This window comes from Salvelinus fontinalis, chromosome 20, assembly GCF_029448725.1.
Source record: "Salvelinus fontinalis isolate EN_2023a chromosome 20, ASM2944872v1, whole genome shotgun sequence".
Classification (NCBI taxonomy): Eukaryota; Metazoa; Chordata; class Actinopteri; order Salmoniformes; family Salmonidae; genus Salvelinus; species Salvelinus fontinalis.
This window is the reverse complement of record NC_074684.1, coordinates 33,083,820-33,103,856: the sequence shown is the minus strand read 5'-3', so window position 1 is coordinate 33,103,856 and position 20,037 is coordinate 33,083,820. Positions and strand designations below refer to the sequence as shown.

At 42.1% G+C, this 20,037-nt stretch overlaps 2 protein-coding genes across 4 annotated transcripts; both read left to right on the top strand.

The window, feature by feature from the left end:
• The first annotated feature begins 2,204 nt into the window (after positions 1-2,204).
• On the top strand, positions 2,205-4,816 carry LOC129817749 (tripartite motif-containing protein 16-like). Its single transcript, XM_055873273.1, has one exon. It carries the CDS (start codon positions 2,267-2,269, stop codon positions 4,010-4,012), a length of 1,746 nt encoding a protein of 581 aa, XP_055729248.1. The 5' UTR covers positions 2,205-2,266; the 3' UTR covers positions 4,013-4,816.
• A 2,159-nt stretch (positions 4,817-6,975) lies between these two features.
• Positions 6,976-17,048, top strand: LOC129817751 (eukaryotic translation initiation factor 5-like). 3 transcript variants are annotated; one of them, XM_055873276.1, is made up of 12 exons: positions 6,976-7,070; positions 7,339-7,532; positions 9,537-9,816; positions 10,655-10,736; positions 11,458-11,630; positions 13,477-13,588; positions 14,256-14,371; positions 14,893-15,054; positions 15,687-15,848; positions 16,032-16,196; positions 16,425-16,562; positions 16,876-17,048. In XM_055873276.1, the coding sequence occupies exons 3-12, from the start codon at positions 9,745-9,747 to the stop codon at positions 16,972-16,974; spliced, it is 1,281 nt and encodes a 426-aa protein (XP_055729251.1). In that variant the 5' UTR covers positions 6,976-7,070; positions 7,339-7,532; positions 9,537-9,744; the 3' UTR covers positions 16,975-17,048. The 3 variants fall into 3 exon arrangements, with proteins under 3 accessions (XP_055729251.1, XP_055729249.1, XP_055729250.1); XM_055873274.1 differs by having other exon boundaries at positions 7,339-7,569; XM_055873275.1 differs by having other exon boundaries at positions 7,006-7,099; positions 7,339-7,569.
• Positions 17,049-20,037: the final 2,989 nt, after the last annotated feature.

The following is a 20,037-nucleotide window of genomic DNA, read 5'->3' as shown; positions in this document are numbered from 1 at the left end:
TCTTTAATTACGTGTTACTTTTATTTCTTATTATCCATATTTTTTTTAACTGCATTAGTGGTTTGTAAGTAAGCATTTTACTGTAAGGTCTACACCTGTTGTATTCGACGCATGTGACTAATAACATTTTATTTTATTATATTTGATTATGGCACAGGGGTGCGGAGAGAAGTGCGGAGAGAAGTTTTGCTTTGAGATAACTAGCTTGTATTATCAGATCAGACAAAAAAAGTGCCATTTTCCTCAGACACAGATTAGGCCTAGTCGTGCACTAAAAACATGTTTAAAGGAGATTCTCCTTTTAGAATAATGTTTAGTCCAGGACTAGAATTAATCTGTGTGGGAAACCGGCCTAAAGTATTTTATTTTGTATTCTTACTTAAAACGCTTGTATTCTTATAATTTTTTTATGGGTTGGGGTCAACTACTGTAGAATGATGAAACCCATCAAAATCAATGAAGGATGCTCCTTGGTTATGGAGCCAATGTCATAACATGTCATGAGTGTTCTAGAAAAAAATCGGGCTAAGCTGTGATCAAATTGAAACTACATTTCGCTAGGGTTGAGAATCACAGTCTGGCTTAACCCCCCCCCCCCCCCCAGACCTTTGCAATCATATACATTTCTCCCTCCAAAGTGACTGATTACCATTAGATCATAATCCAACATTAGATTAACGTGGGACCAACATTTACAAACAGGTGCCAATGATCTGTTCTCACCATTCCACACCTCAAGAAGAGGGTGGGGTTTCCAAAACTCTGACCTGTGGCTCACATTTTGGTTTTTGCCCTAGCACTACACAGCTGATTCAAAATAACAAACTCTTCATCAAGCTTTGATTATTTGAATCAGCTGTGTAGTGCTAGGGCATTAACAAAAATGTGGACCCAGGTGGAGCCCCAGGACCGAGTTTGGGAAACCTTGATAATGGTCAAGCCAAAATGCCATAGTGACTTTCTATCACAACATTTCAATACAATACATATCATTACAATAATGGGAAACATAGTACAGGCCAACAGAAGCAATCTCCTTCCTCTGTGAAGTTGTTGGTAAATTCTGGGGATAAAACATATTCGTCTACTTATTTGATTTAATCAAAACTAGGAAATGAAAATGACAATAGCCCTCTAAAGAGAACTCACTCAACAGAATGGTTTCTCAGACTAGACTCTGAGGGGGGAAATTAACATATAGTGAAAAAGGAAATGTGTTGTTGATGTTGAGGGAAATACGTTCTTATGACTGTGATGATTGCTGATAGAGGAGAAAGGACTGGCAGAATTATTTACGTGATTTTTGTACAGCAATGCTGACATTTCCGTTACCTCAGCTCAAGCGTTTCCAGACTAACCCTAATGAATAACAACATGTCAAATTAGTATTTCGCTAAATGTTCATTAAAGGCTTTCTTCTTGATAGATGGATTTAGCAACAGCAGAGGATGGATTGTGACAGATATGTATAGAAAATGACTATATGAAAAAGAAATGTCAAATTATAATTTCATTTACATTGCTTTGTTCAAAGGTGTTCTTAGTGAACAGATCATTCCGAGACACATTCATAAATTTCATATTTTAAACTCTGCTCCCCCCTAGTGGTTATAATTTGAAAAGGAGTAGGCTTATATTTTGAGTGTAATCATTTTGATTTCTTGTAAAATAATTCTCAAATAGCATTCAATTCTATTGTGAACATGCCATGTTGACCAATAACTGAATCTATTTGCATAATGTTATTTGGGCTGTTATAGTATGGTATTTTTTGTTGTTCTTTTGGAATTTATTGGAACTATGATAAAATGTCTATTGATTATAATGTTATAACATCCGAATGTCATCAAATTGTTTGCGGGGCTTTTATGTATACAGATACATACTCTTTTCTATTTTTACCTATGACCTGTCACTGGCATTAAACAAAGCCTGTGTGTCCATGTATGCTGATGATTCAACCATATACGTGTCAGCAACCACAGCTAATGAAGTCGCTGAATCCCTTAAGAGTTGCTGTCTTCTTTGGAATGGGTGGCCAGTAATAAACTGGTCATAAACATCTCTGTATTTGATACAAATCATTCCCTAAGTTCTAGACCTCAGCTGAATCCCCAAGTCAGCTGAAAAGTAGCTAACATTCCAGGGACATTAATTGACTTAGGCCTGAGGCCTTGACTCAGTACCCTAACTAAGATGTACCGTATTTGCTTAAAATAATTAAAAAAAATATTCTGTTACCATAGATAAGAAGAAGCCATTTTGAATGTATTATAAGGGGTGTGGAATTTTGTCTCTCCAATCAGAGCTAATCTCTTCTTGGCCTCTATCCAACACCACACCCTCTAGAGGTTCAGAGTGCACATGCTCACACACAGAACCAGGAAGTGAGTGTGGCAAAATGGTAGAAGCTATGGACTCGATGAGTTGTTCGATTTGTCTGGATACACTGAAGGATCCAGTGACTATTCCCTGTGGGCACAGCTACTGTATGGCCTGTATGAAGGGTTACTGGGATCAGGATAATCAGAAGGGTGTCTACAGCTGCCCACTGTGCAAGGAAAGCTTTATTCCTCGGCCAGTTCTGAAGAAAAACACTCTGCTGGCTGAATTAATGGAAAAACTTAAGGAAGGACTTGCAGTTTCTTCTCCAGCTCACTATTATGCTGGATCTGGAGATGTGGAGTGTGACTTCTGCACTGGGAGAAAACTCAAAGCCGTCATGTCCTGTCTGGGTTGTCTGGCCTCTTACTGTGAGACTCACCTCCAGCCTCACCATGAATCTCCTGCTTTCAAGAAGCACAAGCTGATCAAAGCCTCCACACAACTACAAGAGAAGATCTGCTATCGTCATGACAAACTGTTAGAGGTTTACTGCCGCACCGATCAGCAGTTGATCTGTTATCAGTGTTTATTAGATGAACATAAAGGCCATGATACAGTCTCAGTTGCAGCAGAAAGGACTGAGAAACAAAGGCAGTTGGAGAACAAAAGGCAGAAATCTCAGCAGAGAATCCAGAAGAGAGAGAAGGAGATGCAGGAGGTAAGACAGTCTATGAAGTCACTCAAGCTCTCTGTTCAGGCAGCGATGGAGGACACTGAGAGGATCTTTACTGAGCTGATTCGCTCCATTGAACGAAGTTGCTCTGAGGTGAAGGAGCTGATCAGAGCCCAGGAGAAGATTGAAGTGATTCTGGCTGAAGAACTCATGGAGCAATTGAAGCAGGACGTCGCTGAGTTGAGGAGGAGAGACGCTGAATTTGAGCAGCTCTCAAACACAGAGGATCATATCCATTTCCTCCAGTGTTTCCAGTCTCTCTCTGTCCCTCCTCGATCTGAGACCGTCATCACCGTCAACCAATGCATCTCCTTTGAGGGTGTAAATAAATTACTCTCTGGGCTGAAAAAGCAACTAGAAGATCTATTTAAGAAGGAAATGACCAAGGTAACTGGACTGGATCAGCTTACATTGGATCCCAACACAGTACATAACCGTCTGTGTCTATCTGAGGGGAATAGAAAGGTGACATGGAGCTCTAGGATCCAGTCCTATCCTGACCATCCAGACAGGTTTACCTCACACCCACAGGTGCTATGTAGCAAGGGTCTGTCTGGAGCCTGCTACTGGGAGGTTGAGTGGAGAGGGTTTGGGGTTTATATAGCTGTCTCATATAAAGGCATCAGCAGGAAATGCAGAGAGGAGTGTTTGTTTGGACAGAATGATCAATCCTGGTGTTTAATCTGCTCTCACTCGGGCTGTTCTTTCTACCACAATGGTAAAAAGACTGCCATACGTGTCCCCTACTCCTCCAGAGTAGGAGTATACCTAGACCACAAGGCAGGGACTCTGTCCTTTTACAACGTCTCTGATACAATGATCCTCCTCCACAGAGTCCAGACCAAATTCACTAGGCCACTCTATCCTGGGCTTGGACTTCAGCATGGGATAAATTTTGGTTTTGGACCATCTGTTAAGATACTTTCAATGACACAGAAAGGAACTTTGATATGAATATATGTAGACATGATTACAGTAATTGCATACAGATGTAAGATCTTAATTTGAGCCCAGTTTGCTACACCAGGAAAAACCTGCAGCAACAGGAAATTAGAATTTTTATGTGGATTAAATAATGGAGATTTTTGTTCGGGTTGATCAATTTTTCGTTAAGGGAAAATCAAGTCTGAAATTTCTAAGTGGAAATTTCAAACTTCAGAAGCCTTTTTTAAACCTTAAATACAATGCAAGTTAAATTGCCGCCATTGCAGGATAGTTATCCTGCAACAGAGGGATCAAATTAAGATCCTACATATGTAATGACCTGAAAAAATATATACTTTACAGCTAGAAAGGTTAAATGTCCTAAAGAAAATGTGTGCGCTTGCTTCAGCCGTCTAAAAATATGTTTTTATGGAAGTGGGAGATGTGTTTAGATGTAGAATTTAAGATTAACAGAAACTGAAGCAGTGTAATAATAGCCTAGTATGGATAGGTATGATTTCTTTAGTAGACTATATAAGTCAAATGTATGTAAGCTTTGTTAGTAAAAGTATTTTTCATTTTAGTGAAAGAAGATGTTGTTGTTGTAGCTGGTAGACAATAGCATCTATGGTCCAAGGAGTAGATAAATATGATAAGATTTTAAGCTCGAACGTGGCCACTACAAACCAATTAATGTGCATAGAGGTGTGGCCTGACAAATGTATTCTTGTAAATCAGACAGATTTGACATGCAACTATATAGCTATCAGTTGGAAAGACTGACTTTCTTCATTGTTTTCAATCCATTAGCCAAATAAAATGTGTTTATTACTATTCACAGTTTGATTTTGTCATGTTAATTGAAATCTCATTTGATTGTCCCAGCTGTTCATCTTTTGAGTGTAGCTTTGCCTTCACACTCTTGAGTTTCCATTTTGGGTTGCAAGTCTATTTCTGACATGATGTGAAAGGTTAAACTGAGGTCACACCAATTCCAACCCTGAAGGGAGGATCTGATTGGCATAGAGTAGATGAACTGTACATCTGGCAGGTTTTAAAAGTAGTCAAGTCAGCTTTTTTCATAGAGCCAGTAGCAGCATGCAATCAAATGAATGACCCCAGTTTGCTTTTTAGTGAAGTTGCTGAACCCAACCACTGTGGATTGTGGAACAGTTTGAAATTTCAATGAAGCTCACATGATGGCACAGTGTGAATGCTTGACATGGTGGAGTGTCCGCCGGACAATTCCGTCAACATGTTGTTGAACAGACAATATTTTTGTTAAAGTGCACAATGCCATAACTGAGCACCACACTCAGTAAATTCATATTTTCAAAGTGAACCAGGTCCTGTCAACAAAGCTGTGGTGTGGACTGTGCCTGTGTGTATACTGTACCCTGAAAAGGAAGTAAGATGAATTGTAACTATGAAGCATAGCATATTAGTCTTATATACACTACACTTGAGGCTGGCTATAATCTTAATTTGGTGGTCAGTAAGAGTTAAATGCTTAACTAGGTTGCCCCAGATTTCAGTGGTCAACAACAACTCCCCCTCAGCCTCCACTCTCCACCCCCAACAATAATTCCACAGGTAATCCAGGAAGGTTGCCCGTGGCCCACTCTATTCAGACCAGCATTCCACATGCTTTAGCAATCTGTCCCCTGGCCTCACACCCTGCCAGAGCTGTATTTGTATTTTTACTACAGTGACTGAAAACACGTCCAGAGACTTCGGCCTGTATGCAGCCCTCTCTACCCAGGCCAACTGAGCATTATACGTGCCACCACAAAGAGATGTATTGCAGTTTACATACAGTTTAAAAGAAGTAACTGAGCCACCGCGTAAGCACTCTCTCATATGTTATACTTTAACATGTGCATGCTCTCTCCTAGCTTCAAAGCAACCAAGAGAGTTTTTACAGTGTTTTATTTTTTACAGAGTTCAGCACAAGGTGCACTTAGGTGCATCGAAGCTAGTTCTCTACCAAAGTATTTCTGTAGGAATGAATGGTAATGTCTTTTTTTAGTATTCTATCAGAAAAAGGACATGCTTGATTTTCAGAAAAACATATTGGTCAAGCTCAGGCACTATAAACACATTTTGGGTGCATTTTCCAATTTGTTAGGTGCAGAACCCTAAGAGGGTGGAACCTAACAGGGTGGACATTTTGAGCATAAATTAGCCATAGCTCTGTGAGTGAGAAAGACTGACCTAGTAAAACGGTGAACACTTGAACAGGATTTTAACTTCTCTATCAAATCATATTTTAACATCTAGATGTTTTATTCTATATATAATTTAGCCTAACAGGATGGACATTTATGAGTGGGACATACAGACTAACAACATGACAAATAGATACAACTGAGTGTTTATATGTATTTAGCTTAGCACCATAGCTTTCCCACCAAAGACATTATGACACTTCCTGAATGTGCTGTCATTGCAGCAAGAGGTTGTTTTCTTATTAAATGGAGAATTACAACAAGCTAACAGGGTGGAAAGGGATATCAGGGACACACAGAACATCTTAAATAAAAATAAAAAACACAATAATGATGAGAAAAAAACGATTATTTGATTGTATATTTCTTGTGGAAGTTGATAAATAACACCTGGGGACATGGCAAAAACGCCTACATCCAGTGACAAAAAGTGTTTAAAATGCCTAAAATTCCTTTTCAGTATCCATATTTTGATGTTTTTAAGGTAAAGGACACCTGACATTATATGTAAAGCCTGTTGGAATCCACATTTTACACTTAATAAGAACTGATATTTCCTGGAGACAGAAAAGCCACCGCATAATATAAATAACCTGGCCTCAAAATGTAGGGATCTCATCGAATTGAACAGTGTCCTCATTTTTCATTCATATTTTTTCCCCATAAATTTTACAGTCACGAGCTCGTGAGATTGCTTCTCAGCCAACAATGATTGGCACCAAAATAAACGAGTAAGAAGTTGCCATTTGCGTGACGTCATTCAAATGGGCGTAAGTAGTGACGGAGCTGGTGTAGATTGACAGCACGTTGACAGCTACATTACAGTGGCGTTGCAAGAACCTAGTGAGAACGTTCTGGAGGTGAGTCGAAGCAAGTTTGACGAGCAATGGTGACTAAGCTAAATGATCGTTTTATTTTTATTATTCGTGTTAATTATTCAGCAAATATTCAAGGGTAACAGAGCAGATCAACTTGTATAAAAAAAAAAAATTAGGCCAACACTATAACTAGGTTAGCTAGCGTTTCTGTGGCTTCCATATGTCATCATAGTCATTGGCTAATGTTAACTAGTTATTACTATAAACTGACACCTGTACTGATTTGAGTGTCCCTTTTGGTTTATTCCAGATACCCCATTTTTGGGCGTCTCGAGTTTTCTCTGCGGGCTCTAGTACCCTCCACCGTAAGGTCGGACTGCTCTTTCGGCACTGTTGCAGTGCCGCTTGGTCTCCACAACCCTAACGTTACTGCTCATCCACACAACACTTTATTGCGTCTCTGGGCGACCAGCGGTGTGTTTATGTCTTTGTTTTGCGAAAACGGTGAGTACCCGGACGACAGGAGCGACGGATGGGAAAGGTATTTTTAACTCAATTATACTTTAATTACTGTGTGGCATTTCGTATTGCATTTATTTACAGCATGTTCGTATGGTGAATGCGCCTCCTAGGTGGACCAAGATGGCGCCTTCCTTCCCTCGCGTACTGTTCCTCTGAATGACGCACTCTGCAGCACATTGCTCAATCGAGGCCTGGCGTGCTTCTCAAACCCCATGTAGCCTGTTACATGTGCCATGATTAGTAGTGATAACGTTAGCTATATTGGCAATTTGATCTTTTCGTACCAATAGTGGAATTGACATGTTAGGTTTATATTGAAACCCACTGTAGTGCACGAGCTATACGTTATATGATTCATATGCCATATGTTTGAGTAATAGTTGTGTGCAGTTTCCTATGATTAGTGTTATAGTTAGCAAGCTACAATGGCATAGCTAACCATATGATACTACTGTTTGTAGGCCAGTTTTTCCTTTCCAAGAAGATAAGAAAAATAAGCAATATTCGTACTTTTCATGTAAAAAAAGAATGGCTACTTCAGTACTATCCAAAATGACGGGATATAACCTACGGCGGGCGATATGGCCTAAAAATCTACTCGGTTTTTTTTCAAACTTCAGGGTGATTCACAATGTATTTATTTCTCTAAATAAGCGTTGTACTATTAAACTTAATTACAAACAGTCAGCAATAGTCTAATGAATTCAGGGCTTGTGAAATTATACCATGGATAAATATAAGCCTTCCACAACAAGACTCACTAATTTAACTATTTTATCCAAAGTGTAACCAGGGATGGCAAAAAAACAGATCTGGCATTCAAGTCTGTCTATTAAAATGCTTATTTTGTTAATTTAACTAGAACTAATGAATACATTTTTGTACTGTGCACTTATATAACATGAGCACTGGTCTCATAAACACTCAGCACAAGCCTACATGCTAGTGAGTAGCCAGCTAATCTTTTATATTTCAAGATTAACCAAGTTGGATCTATTAGCTAGCTAACAAGGAAGAACTGTGGAATTGTTGTCAACGCTCCCTTCTGTCTCCAACTGTTTGAACAGCCTCTCCACTTTGTTCAGATGTTGAAATCAAGTGGCCTACATTTCTCAGAATAAGAAGTTGAAAGTTCCTTGTTTTTTTTAATGCTTATTGGACATCTTTTATAAATCACTGACTAGACCGCTAGAACAATGGTTTTGGGTTAAAATGCTGCTTAGTAGTATGTGGTACCACAATGCCAGGTGTGACAAACGGCATTTTCCAGAATCAATGTTAATTTTTTGTATTGTCTGCTCTGTGCGCTAATTGAAGAGTTGAGACACAATAAGAGTATTGTTAGAAGGAAGGTTAACTTCTCTTTTACAGTAAAATGTGTCCATTTTGACAAATCTTTATTTCTGTTTTTGTCTCTGTTGGACCAAACCTCAAATGCAAATGGTGAGGTGGAAGTGATATATTTTTGTTGTCTTAGTGTGTGGAAGAAGATGCGACGCAAGAGGTTTCACTCGTTTGAAGTCTATCCTAAATAAGCCCCAATGTGTTTCTATTGTCGCTTGCCTTTGGGACAATGACTCCAATTGTTAGGTCGGAGACATGAGCATCTCGTCATTATATACAGATCTCTGGTGTAAATGGGAAGGAGTAAAGGAGACGAGACCAAAAAGACAGGGAAACAAGCGGACCTGAGCACTCAAATATAAAAATTATTCTTGCGATACAGACATTTGGAATATCGCGCAGAAACATAGTTGAATTAATTTGATATCACCCAGCCCTAATATGAGCAAATGCGTTGGGTACGCCTTTTGGCAGGTGTTCACCACAGATAAGTGAACTTGGGCAAGGGTGGGAAGCCAATAGGGGATCATGTCTTGTACCAGTCTCACACAAGATAGCAGGGTACATTCATACTTTATACTAACAATCATTCTTTGCTGTGATGTCTTCCATTGATCAACAGTCTTCCCCCTTTCTTCTCAGAGCTGTTGCGCAGCTGTTGGAACCTGTGTGGGGTGAACTTAACCTACAAGCGCGGAGCTTGCAGCCTCATTGGCAAGACCTTTTTCATGTCCGAGCCCGAACCCTCTTCCAGTTGTTTATGTCATCCCATCTTCGCCAGACAGAGGATACCAAAAATTTGCAGTCCAAGATCTTTCTATCATACTGATAAAGCCTGCGGCCAGCCATCATGTCCGTCAACGTCAACCGCAGCGTATTGGATCAGTTCTACCGATACAAGATGCCCCGTATAATCGCCAAGGTGAGTACGGGGTCATAGTTGACTGAAGTCACTGTCATCCCTAATGGTTTGGAGGTCAGGATCTGATTCTAGACCTGTGGTTAGGGGAAATGTCTACCTTGAACAGTTTAGTTGTTCCCATGACGGTTTGGTCAGTGACCAGAGCACAACTAGTCCAGTGACCTAGGGATGTTCCCAATAGTCAAAGCTTCATTCCCTTGTTTCCCGCAAGGAAATAAAGGAAATCAATATGGTGGAAACCTAACCAATCCAGTTTAGTGCTCGAGGCAAGAGCATAAGGCCACACATAGCTTAACTGTGGGTTAACTTGTTCTTAAGACACAGAAGATGTTTCCTCTGAAAGACAGCATTTCAGGCTGCATCACATTCGGCCATGATTGGGAGTCCCGTAGGGTGACACTTAATTGGCCCAGCGTCGTCTGGGTTTGGCCAGTGTAGGCCGTCATTGTTAATAAGAATTTGTTCTTAACTGACTTGCCTAGTTAAGTAAAACGGTTACATTTACAAAATGTTTTCTTAAATGTCTCCTCGCACGTTAGGAGCATCTTGATTGGTGGTGCAAGTTCAAAGGTATTTTACGCTGTTAGAATGTGATCCAGTTGGAAAGGGCGGCAGGTAGCCTAGTGGTTAGAGCGTTGATCTAGTAACCGGAAAGTTGCAAGATCGAATCCCTGAGCTGACAAGGTAAAAATCTGTCGTTCTGCCTCTGAACAAGGCAGTTAACCCACTGTTCCTAGGCCATTGAAAATAAGAATTTGTTCTTAACTGACTTGCCTAGTTAAAGGTAAAATAAACAAATGTCTTCAACAAATGTTGTTTCTCATGTCTCATCCTCCAGGTGGAAGGCAAGGGGAATGGTATAAAGACTGTTATAGTCAACATGACTGACGTTGCCAAGTCTCTGAATAGGCCTCCCACCTGTAAGTATAATCCCCACCACCTTCGTTCCCAGGGACACCTTCAGTAGCCAAATGTTGTCCAACTTTGCAGGTAGAAATGCCATGTGTAGAGGCATGTTTATTTATAACAGGCCATGTTCTATCTGAATGTTCCATAACATTGTCCTGCTGAACACACCCCAGCCTTTTGGGCACTGGTCTGACCCACTAGATTGACATCTATTTCACAAGGTTGTGAACAGTTTGGAATAGTTGTTGTAAATACCTCTCTCTGTTCCCTCCATTGTGCCCAGTCATTTGTAACGATAGGTTAAAAGGGGACATCGCACTCCACATTTTAAAGTTTGTTGGATGTTTTTTGGATGTAGTCTTGACATCAAGATGACTCCACGTCCCACAATATGGTGTTCGATAGATTGGGCTATAGGCCTATGCATCAACACAAAATGAATGGGGAAAGATGAGCACAGCAAATCTGGAAGTTATATGCTGCTTATCTTTTCTATTAATTTTGGATTGTGGAATGTGTCCGGATCTACACTACTGTTGTGGAATGTGGACTCATTTTGACATGGCAATATGGTGGAACCCCTTTCATCTGTAGGAAAGAGTGAGGCTATGAACGTCAGCACAAAACACAATAAGCCAAGCTCTCCAACCTATGAGGAGGGAAGGTAAAGCTTTAATCTGATAATATTTGGACAAAGTAAACTGACATTTATTTCTTGTTCTCCCTGTCCAGATCCCACCAAGTTCTTTGGTTGTGAGTTGGGTGCCCAGACCCAGTTTGACGCCAAAAATGACCGCTTCATCGTTAACGGGTCGCACGAAGCGAACAAGCTGCAGGACATGCTGGACGGATTCATCCGCAAGTTTGTGCTGTGTCCCGAATGTGACAATCCTGAAACCGACCTGGTAAATAGTCCAGAAAGCTTTTCCATTTCCTCGCATTTGTCAGATCCTGGAAAAGAACTCATTGAAACTGACCGGCCCTATGCTATCGATTGAAAGAAGGGGGGGGGGGGGGGGTGGCACACCCGCCACTTCACTATCACTCCATTTTAGCTTTTGACAGTACTCTTTTCCTAGATCCAACCAGGACCGAACGGGCTCGCTTCCTTTTTGATACCAAATCTGCGGTTTTGCAGGTGGAGTGTGACATGCTGGAGCTTCCTTTTTGGTATTTGCATTGTTTTTTTTTTTATCCAAACAGCCTTGTCTGCTAGACTTGGTATCTTCTGTGCTGTGTTGTCCCAACAAGGAGGGAGGGGTGAACTCGATGGTCCCAACACACGCCTCTGTGCTGTGTTTTTGCTGACAGGACAGGTTTCTATTGTAATTAGGTCGCGCACAGTCACCAGTCTGCGCATCCATGGGGGTTCTGTTCTGCAGCGAAGCATGTCTAGGCAGGGCCTGCATCACGTGTCGATGCACGGCTGCTTTCCGAGAGAACTCCAGTGCTGTTGCAGATGACCGGATGGAATGTACACAGTGACTCATTCCACAGCTTTCAGCGGTTAACTGTGGCTGGCTGACACTGTTTAGTTGGCAGGGGTTCTTATGTCGGAACTGAATAGAAATCCAATGTATTGATATCGAATTGTCAGGTTTTAAACCTTGCAATGAGGGGTATTGCTGTTTGATAGATCCATATCTCCTATAATATGTTTAAATTGTCCGCATAGAGGATTAGCACAGAATTAGATTAACTAGTATAGCTTGTCTAGATGGCCCTAATTTGATAGGAAATCAGTGTTTGTCCTTCAAAGCGGCCGTGCTTTTTTCCCCGTCCCCTATTCCCCTGCACTGCAGCGATCCAGGCACTTCCTGGAGGTGTCACGTGATCTCTCCGTGGGGCTCAGGATGCTGCAGTCAGTCTGGTGCCTGCTGACACCTTACGTATCTGTGGAGGCGGCAAGGCGCTTGTTCATCAGGGTCTGAAACAATCCCAATGTATTGAATAGGTCAGTTGAACTTTGATTCACCTCAAACCTAGAAGTAAAATCTTGCGTCAGATGCTGGATTAGGTTCAGATGTTGAGAATAACGTGAGTAAAGTCTCCATCCCACTAAACCAATCATGAACTGACACAGGATCCGTGCACATCTGTCCTGGCCACACTGGGCTTATTCATACGTCTGTCGCAGACTGGCCGTGTCCCTTTGGAATGGAGTGAATGCAGTCTATTCTAAGAACAGGAACGAACCGCTTGCATTATTCATTGGTTTTCTACAGTAGGCCTTGCCCTCAAGCACTATAGTAGAGGACTGTGTTTGCCGAACAAGACATCATACTGTATTACACTGTCTAGAACAATGTCTTTAACTGTCTGCTCAATTATCAAGTCCGGGAAAAGATCTTGGTATATTTTGGGGTGGTTGCATAGACCTAGATTAAGACAAGACTCCATTGAGCTTCCTCTTTTCTTTTTTTTTTTTTTTTTTGTTCCAGGCCATGCTTGATCTAGGTCTGTGCAGCTGGCCCATAGAGCAAGGGTACTTGAGCACCATTATTTTTCAGGGATGATATTAAACAGAATATTGGGTCATAAAGGTGTTAACAGCAAGAACACAATTAGCTTCTCAAACTGGCCATCCTGCGTACGTTATGCACACATCTGCATATGTTTTGCTACCCAACTTCACAAGACTGCCATTTTTTTTCGTAGGTAATTGTTGCTTTGGCTACCGCTTAGGATATGAGAGTTGAACACTAATAAGGCCATACTGAAGATTGAATTCTTTCTCTCTCTGTCCCTCAGCACATCAACGCCAAGAAACAAACCATCGGGAACTCCTGCAAGGCCTGCGGCTACAGGGGTATGCTGGACACGCGACACAAGCTCTGCACGTTCATCCTCAGGAACCCACCAGGTGAGCCAGACGTGTTCCAATGCATCCTGACGGAAGCTACGACTCTTCACTCTTATTTAGCGCTTTCAGGAACACTGCTTTGTCTGTCATGCATACTTTCCCAGCATTGCCATTCTGGAAATTCCATTCATTTAATTTGTTCTTTGAAAATCTGGGAATTTCAGAATGTACTGTACAGGGTTGTTCAGGCTGAGGCTTGTTCAATGTGGGCTTGGTTTAAAAACAATGCCAGACATGCTATGTCCTTCATTTTTAAAACCCATGTGAACACAGCCATTATTTTGCTACTAGACACAGGATTTGTTTGTCTGGTGGGTCACAAGTAACTTAGAGCACTAGATGAGTCATGTTGGGTGGTATTTTGCTGCTGAAATCTTACGCAATGCACCTTTTTAAACATGAGTCATCGTCTTGAGTCAAAGATGAGCAGCAGTGATCATTGCGGTATCCTCAGAGGGCAATGTCTGCTGTGGCACCTGTTCTCACAGCAGTTCTTGGCACTGTCAAGTCATCCAAGGCTGTCGATTTTTGTTGAATTTATTACACTAAAGAACCATTCTTCTCCAGTCGGGTAAATGTCAGAAACACAAGGCATCAAGAAATGATTGCGAGTGTAATGTGAAGTTGTCTGTCATAACTTTCCACCTCTTTCTCTCTCTGCACATAGAGGACACTGGGTCTGTCAAGAAGAAGGAGAAGAAAAGCAAGAAGAAGGACAAGGAGAACGGCTCCAGTGATGGAGAAGCCTCCAACCACAACGACATAGACGCCCCCGATGCTGTGGTGAGTACCAGCACTTCATCGCCCCAGTGGCCAGCCAGACCTCGGTCAAAAGCATCGGCAGGAACCTGAGGGGTGCTTTATTTACCTTGACCGACGTGACGGTTACCTTGACCTGGAGAAGTTTCAGTATCATCCTTCACACTTCTGAATGAACTGGATAGGTGAAAGCAGGGTCTAGGTAGAGCTATGTCTAGGTAGAGCTATGTCTAGGTAGAGCTATGTCTAGGTAGAGCTATGTCTAGGTAGAGCTATGTCTAGGTAGAGCTATGTCTAGGTAGAGCTATGTCTAGGTAGAGCTATGTCTAGGTAGAGCTATTTCTTTCTTACCCAGTTGACTTTGATCCATGAAGGGTATTGAAGGGACAGCTTTCTGGAATGAAACGCAACCAGTCTCCATTCTATCTCTTTGTTCTTGTTTCTCTGTAGCGTACAGTCTCATGGGAATAGTTTCCACTGTGTAGCACTGACTGTCTTATTTTCAAAAGCACTTGTATAAATGAAATGTGCTGGATTTGCTGTAGGACGGTGACGATGATGACCAGGACTGGGGGGAGGAGACGACAGAGGAGGCCCAGCAGCGTCGGATGGAGGAGATCAGTGCGCATGCTAAGAACCTCACCCTCAGCGAGGACCTGGAGAAACCCCTGGAGGAGAGGGTCAACCTCTTCTACAACTTTGTCAAGGTCAGACTCAGGAGGACCCTGTACAGAAACAACCCCTTTTCTGTTTTACCTGGGCCCTGTCAACACGCTCTGCCTTGCTTATTGCTCGCTTGCGTATTTGAGGACCCTGGGCCTTGCAATGGAAACAACCCCCACTGCCGTAGTTCAGATTTTCCTCTGCTCGCGTCATACCAATTCTACTGACTGCGGTCACAGTAGTGACCTTAGGAGTGTTACGAAGGTGACGGATGCCTTGCTCACCCAAGTCTTGTGTTCCACCTATAAACTCGAGACTATTCTCATCCCAAATACTTTTTTCCTATGTCCAGGTATTATGGCCATTTTGTTTTGCCTGGGCCATGTCAACTACACAACGCACTGCTTTGCTTATTGCTCGCTTACATGAGTGAAAATCATTTATTGATGTATCCAAATGGGTTTGGTAGACTCCACAAGGAAATACACATGCACTAAGTAGAGTGCAAATGCACTGTTACTGCCTTTGGACACGTCTCTGTTGATTTTTAAAATAGATTTGATTCATCAGTTGTATAAGAATGAATGAAGAAAATGAGGGGGAAATGAAGAGGTCCACGTAACTGTTTGTGTGAGATGTCTCTGGGTGGCTCTCACCTCTATCACTCCCTCCGCAGCAAAAGAAGGAGGACGGTGCCGTCGACTCCTCGGATAAAGAGATCCTTGCGGAGGCTGAGCGTCTGGACGTGAAGGACACGGCCCCGCTGATCCTGACAGAGCTGCTGATGGACGAGAACATCCGTGACCAGATCAAGAAGTACAAACGCCACTTCCTCAGAGTGAGTCCCACTTCGCTTTACTGTGTCCGTTCTGGCTCCTTATTCTCTTAGCTCTGTGCCGTAACCCAAACTGGTCATGACGGTCAGTGCTGTCACACTTATTGTTTGGCATAACCTCAACAAAAATGATTGTGGCAATAGATTTTTGCTCAATCTCCAGTATTTCTCCTCTCTGGTGTCCAGTTTACCCACAACAATAAGAAGGCCCAGAAGTACCTCCTGGGGGGCTTTGAGTGTCTGGTGAAACTGCACCAGGCCCAGCTTCTGCCCCGCGTGCCCATCGTCCTCAAAGACCTGTACGACGCCGACCTGCTGGAGGAGGACGTCATCCTGGCTTGGGCTGAGAAGGTAACGGATGACCATCCGGGTTAAAGGGGGTAAATGAGATAATAGGATGAAACATTTTGTTATTCATTTAGGTCAGTGTCATTTGAGAGAATGTATTTTGTTTGACAAGCCTCATCCAAGATATTTTACATATTAAACCAATATTTTAAAGCCGGTAATCTACACTAGAACCTGAGACTTACAAGTAATCTCACATGCTACCTCTAACACATCAACTCTGTGTATCAGGTGTCCAAGAAGTACGTGTCCAAAGAGCTGGCCAAAGAGATCCACGCCAAGGCTGCGCCCTTCGTCAAGTGGCTTAAGGAGGCGGAAGAGGAGAGCGAGGGCAGCGGCGCAGAGGAGGAGGAAGATGATAACGTGGAGGTAATGACTTATTGCTACAGCTGATTTACCTGAAGACAGTCATTCCCGTCATACACAAAGACATAGGTTTGAAATGCAAATGGTCCCTGTCACAAGCGTTCAGCTCTCCATGGATCTATTCAGATAGAAAGGTGTAGCGCTGACACGATGCCCTACTCTGCATGGCAGAGCACTTGTCTTTTCTACTCAATACATTTCCATCTAACCGTTCTGTTTATTGTGCATCCTGGTGAGAAATGAGTGGTGCTGGAGTTTTTTGATTTCACCCAATTAACATTTCCCCCGACCCCTCCCCCCCACTTCGCTTTCCCAGGTGGTCTACTCGCCCTCAGCCCGCGAGCTGAAAGTGGAGACTGTGACACCAGAGAAGCCCGCTGAGGAAGAGGACGACCTTGACATCGACGCCATCTAGAAACAAGACAAGCCTCCAACCAGTTTTGGAGCATCAATTTTGCATGCCCCCCCCCCCCCCCCCCTCCTCCCACTACTTTCCAGCTTTACCAGATGAATCTATTTACTTTGCACCTGTTTTATCAAGATCGCTAGATGGAGTGATGTTTCTATATGGGTGGAGAGTATTTTGTGGTTTATACTAGAGCACTAAATGCACTGCATTTGTTTTCTGTGTAATTTGCCTCTCCAATCAATTAAAGAATGTTTGCCGCATATAGATTGTTGTTTCTGAAGTTAAACAGTTTGGTGTTGGTGTACTGAATTTAGGACCAAAGCTGACCATGAATTTGACTGGTGCCATTTCCTCTTCAAAGCCTGTAGTTATCACACCAATATGATGAGTATGGGCATAGTGGCATAAAATGGCTGCTACTTTAGCTTACAGTTCAGGTTATGATCTTGAGCTGTAAAGTCTCTAAACCGTCTTGGATGTTCTTAGTCAATGTGAGAATGAAAATGGAACATAAATGACAATGGAACTAGGCTCTAAGGGGAGGTTTCATGGACACAGATTAATCCTAGACTAAATTGCACTTTTTACATTTTTAACTGAAATGGCATTTCTCAGACATGGTTTAAAATAGTCTTGGATTTGCCTTAATCTTGATTTTAAGAAGTGACGGTTTAAATAAAACCTGGCCAAAGGCAGGTTTAACTAGATTTAATGGATGTTGACCTTGACGATGGACTTATTGATAACCTGGACTATTTCAATGATGACCAAAGACAACCACCAAGACCAGACAGGAGCAACCCACAGATTTTTTTTAGTACATTAATTTCTGTGACTACAAAGAAAATGGAGCTGACAATTGTTTTGCTCGAGCAAAGGCTTTCATCTGACTCTTAGCGGATGGCCCATTCCTCCTTCCCTACATGTACTGATCACCTTGAAGTTTTTGGCATCTGGAACCTTTGTGAAACAGGATATTTGTATAAGTGAGCCAACTGTGCATAATAGTCCACAAAGTCTGCAATGCTGTATGTGTACTGAGAGTTATACTGAACAAAAAGAATGTGTGCAACAATTTCAAGGATTTTACGGAGTTACAGTTCATGTAAGGAAATCAGTCAATTGACTGGTAATACAGATATGCATCTGTTGGTCACAGATACCTTAAGGTAGGGGCGTGACTCACTGGTTTTCTGATCTTCTGGTGCGTCTACGGTTTGCCTCATGCAGCGCAACCTCTCCTTCGCATAGAGTAGATCAGGCTGTGAAATGTTGTCCCACACGAAGTTGCTGGGTATTGGCAGGAACTGGAACATGCTGCCGTACATGTAGATCCAGAGCATCCCAAACATGCGCAACGGGTGACATGTCTGGTGAGTATGCAGGCCATGAAAAAAAACTGACGTTTTCAGCTTTCAGGAATTGTGTACAGATCGTTGTGACATGGGGCAGTGCATTTTCATGCAGGAACGTGATGTCTGCAGACAGTGACTTCAGAAAATATTCAGACCCCTTGACATTTTCCACATATGTTAAATCCTTATTCCAAAATTGATGAAATTAAACAACTTCAGCAATCTACACACAATACCCCATAACAAAATGAAAACAGGTTTTTGGAAATGCTTGTAAATTTAAAAACGAAAACCTTATTTACATAAGTATTCAGACCCTTTGCTATGAGACTTGAAATTTTGCTCAGGTGCATCCTGTTTCCATTGATCATCCTTGAGATGTTGCTACAACTTGATTGCAGTCCACCTGTGGTAAATTCAATTGATGGGACATGATTTGGAAAGGCACACACCTGTCTATATAAGGTCCCACAGTTGACAGTGCATATCAGAGAAAAATAAACCAAGCCATGAGGTCGAAGGAATTGTCCGTAGAGCTCCAAGACAGGATTGTGTCGAGGCACAGATCTGGGGAAGGAAAGCAAAACATTTCTGCAGCGTTGAAGGTCCCCAAGAACACAGTGGCCTCCATCATTCTTAAATGGAAGAAGTTTGGAACCACCAAGACTCTACAGTCGTGGACAAAAGTTTTGAGAATGACACAAATATTAGTTTTCACAAAGTCTGCTGCCTCAGTGTCTTTAGATATTTTTGTCAGATGTTACTATGGAATACTGAAGTATAATTACAAGCATTTCATAAGTGTCAGGCTTTAATTGACAATTACATGAAGTTGATGCAAAGAGTCAATATTTGCAGTGTTGACCCTTCTTTTTCAAGACCTCTGCAATCTGCCCTGGCATGCTGTCAATTAACTTCTGGGCACATCCTGACTGATGACAGCCCATTCTAACATAATCAATGCTTGGAGTTTGTCAGAATTTGTGGGTTTTTGTTTGTCCACCGCCTCTTGAGGATTGACCACAAGTTCTCAATGGGATTAAGGTCTGGGGAGTTTCCTGGCCATGGACCCAAAATATTGATGTTTTGTTCCCTGAGCCATTTAGCTTTTACTTTTGCCTTGTGCCAAGGTTCTCCATCATGCTGGAAAAGGTATTGTTCGTCATCAAACTGTTCCTGGATGGTTGGGAGAAGTTGCTCTCGGAGGATGTGTTGGTACCATTCTTTAATCATGGCTGTGTTCTTAGGAAGAATTGTGAGTGAGCCCACTCCCCTGGCTGAGAAGCGCTGTGGACCTCAGACTGTGGAGAAGTTTCACCTTCCAACAGGACAACAACCCTGACGCTACACCGACAGCGTCATTGCATTTTGGTACACCAGAATTACATTCATTTCCAATGGAACCCTGTGTTTTCCTTGCAGCATTGCATTACTGAGGTAGTGGCAGTGCCTTCGGTGTGGTGCATACGTTGGATTTATAGAACGTTGGATCTATAGAACGTTGGATTTATAGAACGTTGGATTTATAGAACGTTGGAGTTATAGAACGTTGGATTTATAGAACCTATGCATCAAACTGTATGCGTAGACGGCTTGACAGAAATGGTAGCAGAAGGTGAATGTTGAACTTTTGTTGCATACATATGCAGATGATGCTGCGTATTAGTTTGCACAACGACGCTGTCGGTGTGATCAAAGCATAAGCACACAGCCA